This window comes from Polistes fuscatus, unplaced genomic scaffold (assembly GCF_010416935.1).
Source record: "Polistes fuscatus isolate 324 unplaced genomic scaffold, CU_Pfus_HIC Scaffold4, whole genome shotgun sequence".
Lineage (NCBI taxonomy): Eukaryota > Metazoa > Arthropoda > Insecta > Hymenoptera > Vespidae > Polistes > Polistes fuscatus.
Genome location: NW_025113118.1, coordinates 5,408,511 through 5,411,387, shown reverse-complemented (window position 1 = coordinate 5,411,387; position 2,877 = coordinate 5,408,511). Strand labels below are relative to the sequence as shown.

At 33.9% G+C, this 2,877-nt stretch overlaps 1 protein-coding gene across 1 annotated transcript; it reads right to left on the bottom strand.

Annotated features, from left to right (window-relative positions):
• Nucleotides 1-256: 256 nt before the first annotated feature.
• On the bottom strand, nucleotides 257-2,101 carry LOC122520960 (trypsin-2-like). Its single transcript, XM_043641302.1, has 6 exons — nucleotides 2,017-2,101; nucleotides 1,830-1,924; nucleotides 1,586-1,745; nucleotides 1,245-1,355; nucleotides 1,026-1,175; nucleotides 257-537 (listed from the first exon to the last, which is right to left on the bottom strand). The coding sequence occupies exons 1-6, from the start codon at nucleotides 2,086-2,088 to the stop codon at nucleotides 274-276; spliced, it is 852 nt and encodes a 283-aa protein (XP_043497237.1). The 5' UTR covers nucleotides 2,089-2,101; the 3' UTR covers nucleotides 257-273.
• Between the last annotated feature and the right edge of the window lie 776 nt (nucleotides 2,102-2,877).

Below are 2,877 nucleotides of genomic sequence, written 5' to 3'. Positions count from 1 at the left end.
CAAATTAATTCTAATAATCTTCTTGAATTATTATATTAGAATAATTTAATACCAACTGTGTCTTGTAAGTAAAGTAAATACTTTAAATCATTGTATTATACAAAAATATTCTATACGCATAGGTATCTTTATTTTCATGCAACAATGTCGGGAGTTTCGGTATTGAAACAGGGGTTGATGGGAGGGGGAAGAAAGGATAGGTGACACCACGTATTTACTGGCATAAAAAATACATTCGAACAACTTCATCGACAAAAAAAAAACAATTTATTACTAAAGCATTAATAATTTGTACAAATATATTGAGAAAAATGTAACTATCGTAATGGCGGTCGATTGTATCTTATTAGCAGAGTTATAAGGTTCATCGGAATCATCTCGGACGGATTTCTCGTAAGCTAAGGGAAACTTTATCCAGTATTTGTAGAATAAAACGTCCGTGTAAAGTCCAGGAAGTTTTGGTTTCGCGCAACCCTCACCGGCGGAAACGATACCCGTTAGAACACCGTCGCAAACCATTCCGCCACCGGAATCACCCTGCGAAAAATAATTACGATACTTTAAACAACTTTTCCTCGAGGGTAAAGTGTATACATCAGTCTGAAGGAAATTTCATTACGAGCCACTACGCGTATACTAAAAAATAAATATTTTCAACGTGATATACGTGAAATAAATGAAATGGGAATGGCTTGTAAACGATAAATACGAACGGAAAAATGTTATTTTCTCGATAGACGTTGGAAAAATACATTCCTCTTGCTTAATAATCGACTCCTCGTCTGGTTAAACAACGTCGAGAGATAACGAAGACGAGACATGTTGAATAGTCGCTCGATAAGCATCATAAAGTGGGTAAATAACGGTTAGTGTCAAAGATGAACAAGTCAAATTTCTCGAAAAATTATACGACAACGATATTTCATTTTTTTTTCTTTTGTTTTTTTCTAATTAAGATCAATAATTCGCGATAATTTGCGTTTGCACGTGTCACGATCGAATCGTTTCATTTTTCGTTTTCTTACCTGGCATGCATCTTTCAAGCCATCGATATAACCAGCGCAAAACATTCCCGGTGGTAAATTCGTCACATTTTCTAACAGCTTACGACAATTTTTCATATTCAAAATTGGCATATCCACGTACATCAAATCGTTGGTCACGATTGGAATGTTCTGTCGAATTGTACAAAATTTTGTTTATTCAAATGATCGAGGTGATACAAATTTAATAAACAATCTTACCTCTTCAGGGTAACCCCAGCCTGATACCTGACACATCGTACCTGGTGGAACTTGGTCAACTGGCAAATGTATTGGTTTCAATTGTGCCGTAAATTGAAATGGTACTTTTAACTGTGGAAAATAAAAAAAAAAACAAAGAATAATTTAAACGGATTGTTTGTATATTCATAACGTAATAACATCAGTCTATAATAAGATTATCTTATAAATTTTAATCCCAAAAATATCGGTAAAAAAGAATAAAAGAACGATAAGATTAGATATCGTCTTTCATTGTTTCATTATCATCTGCGTTACAAATAATTAATTTTGAAATATATAGAACACCTATAAGAACGTACCCTGAGTATAGCGATATCGTTTTGGAAAGTATCCCCATTAAATTCCGGATGAATGATAATTTCTCGTACGCCCTTTTTCTGACCAGCCTTCGTCGTACGATCCAGTTGTATTTCTCCCCCAACAACCGTAACTGTCCACGGTAAAATAACCTCGCCGTAGCTAAATAATTTATTTTTCATTTTTCATTTTATTCACAAATATAACTTTTATTTGAAAAAAATAACTTTTAGTACAATTACACACCGATACATGCAATGGGCTGCTGATAAAACTACATGTTCGCTAATCACACTTCCGCCACAGAAGTGATTTCCGGACCAAGAACGTCTCAATGATACCTACTTGCATCAATGTACTTTATTATTATAATAATTTATTTCGTAAAAGATAAGAATCAAAATAATATCTCGAATTTGTTCGCGATACGCACCTGATGTGGGAATTGACTAATCGCTGCTTTTGTTCCATTCACGATACGTCCGGAAATATTGTAATTGATCATCTCAGTATCGAAGTAGACATTTCTCGTCTCACCTAACGAAAACCATGGAATACAAAATGAATGAAAAAATATGAGGAAAATAAATGCACGGTCGTAGATTTCATTTTGTTTCGAAAGTCGGTGAATAATTTTCGTTAATAATTAAACTCCGAATGTTATCCTCTCTCTCTCTCTCGAATAAAATTTCAATTGTATGCTTGCCGATCGAACGGTCAATTAAGGTAATTGCAAATTTTCGTTGTGCCTTTCACGGTTTATCTCAAAACGACGTATTTTCAGTCGATTATGCATATTAACTTTTCACGTGAAATAATTGCGCGGACATTTCGAATTGTCCATGATAAAATCTCGTGGACATTTGCTCGATAAAAAAACAGGAATGGGAAGAGAAGAAAGAGAGAGACAGAGAAAAAACACATACACATAGAGAGAAAACCACTCGCGTACGACGTGAAACAATAACGACCAACCAACCATTGGAGAGAAAATAAATTATTCCCTTTATTATTATATTTACAATTTTATGCAAAACGTTTGATTCGGGTTTTCAAAATTGGGCAAATTTACAATTTTTACTCACCCTTTGCGACGATTGCCTCGTAAAAAAGAAAAAAAACGATTACAAAGCGTACCAATTGTAAATTAAAAGTATAAGTTAAATTAATTCCCATTTTGCATTAGTTTATTATAAAATCACTGAGAAATTGTTGCTTCGTCTCGAATGTATGGCTGCACGATACTAACGATTGAAAATCTCCTATCTGTCGTTCCTCGAACGATTAATAAAAA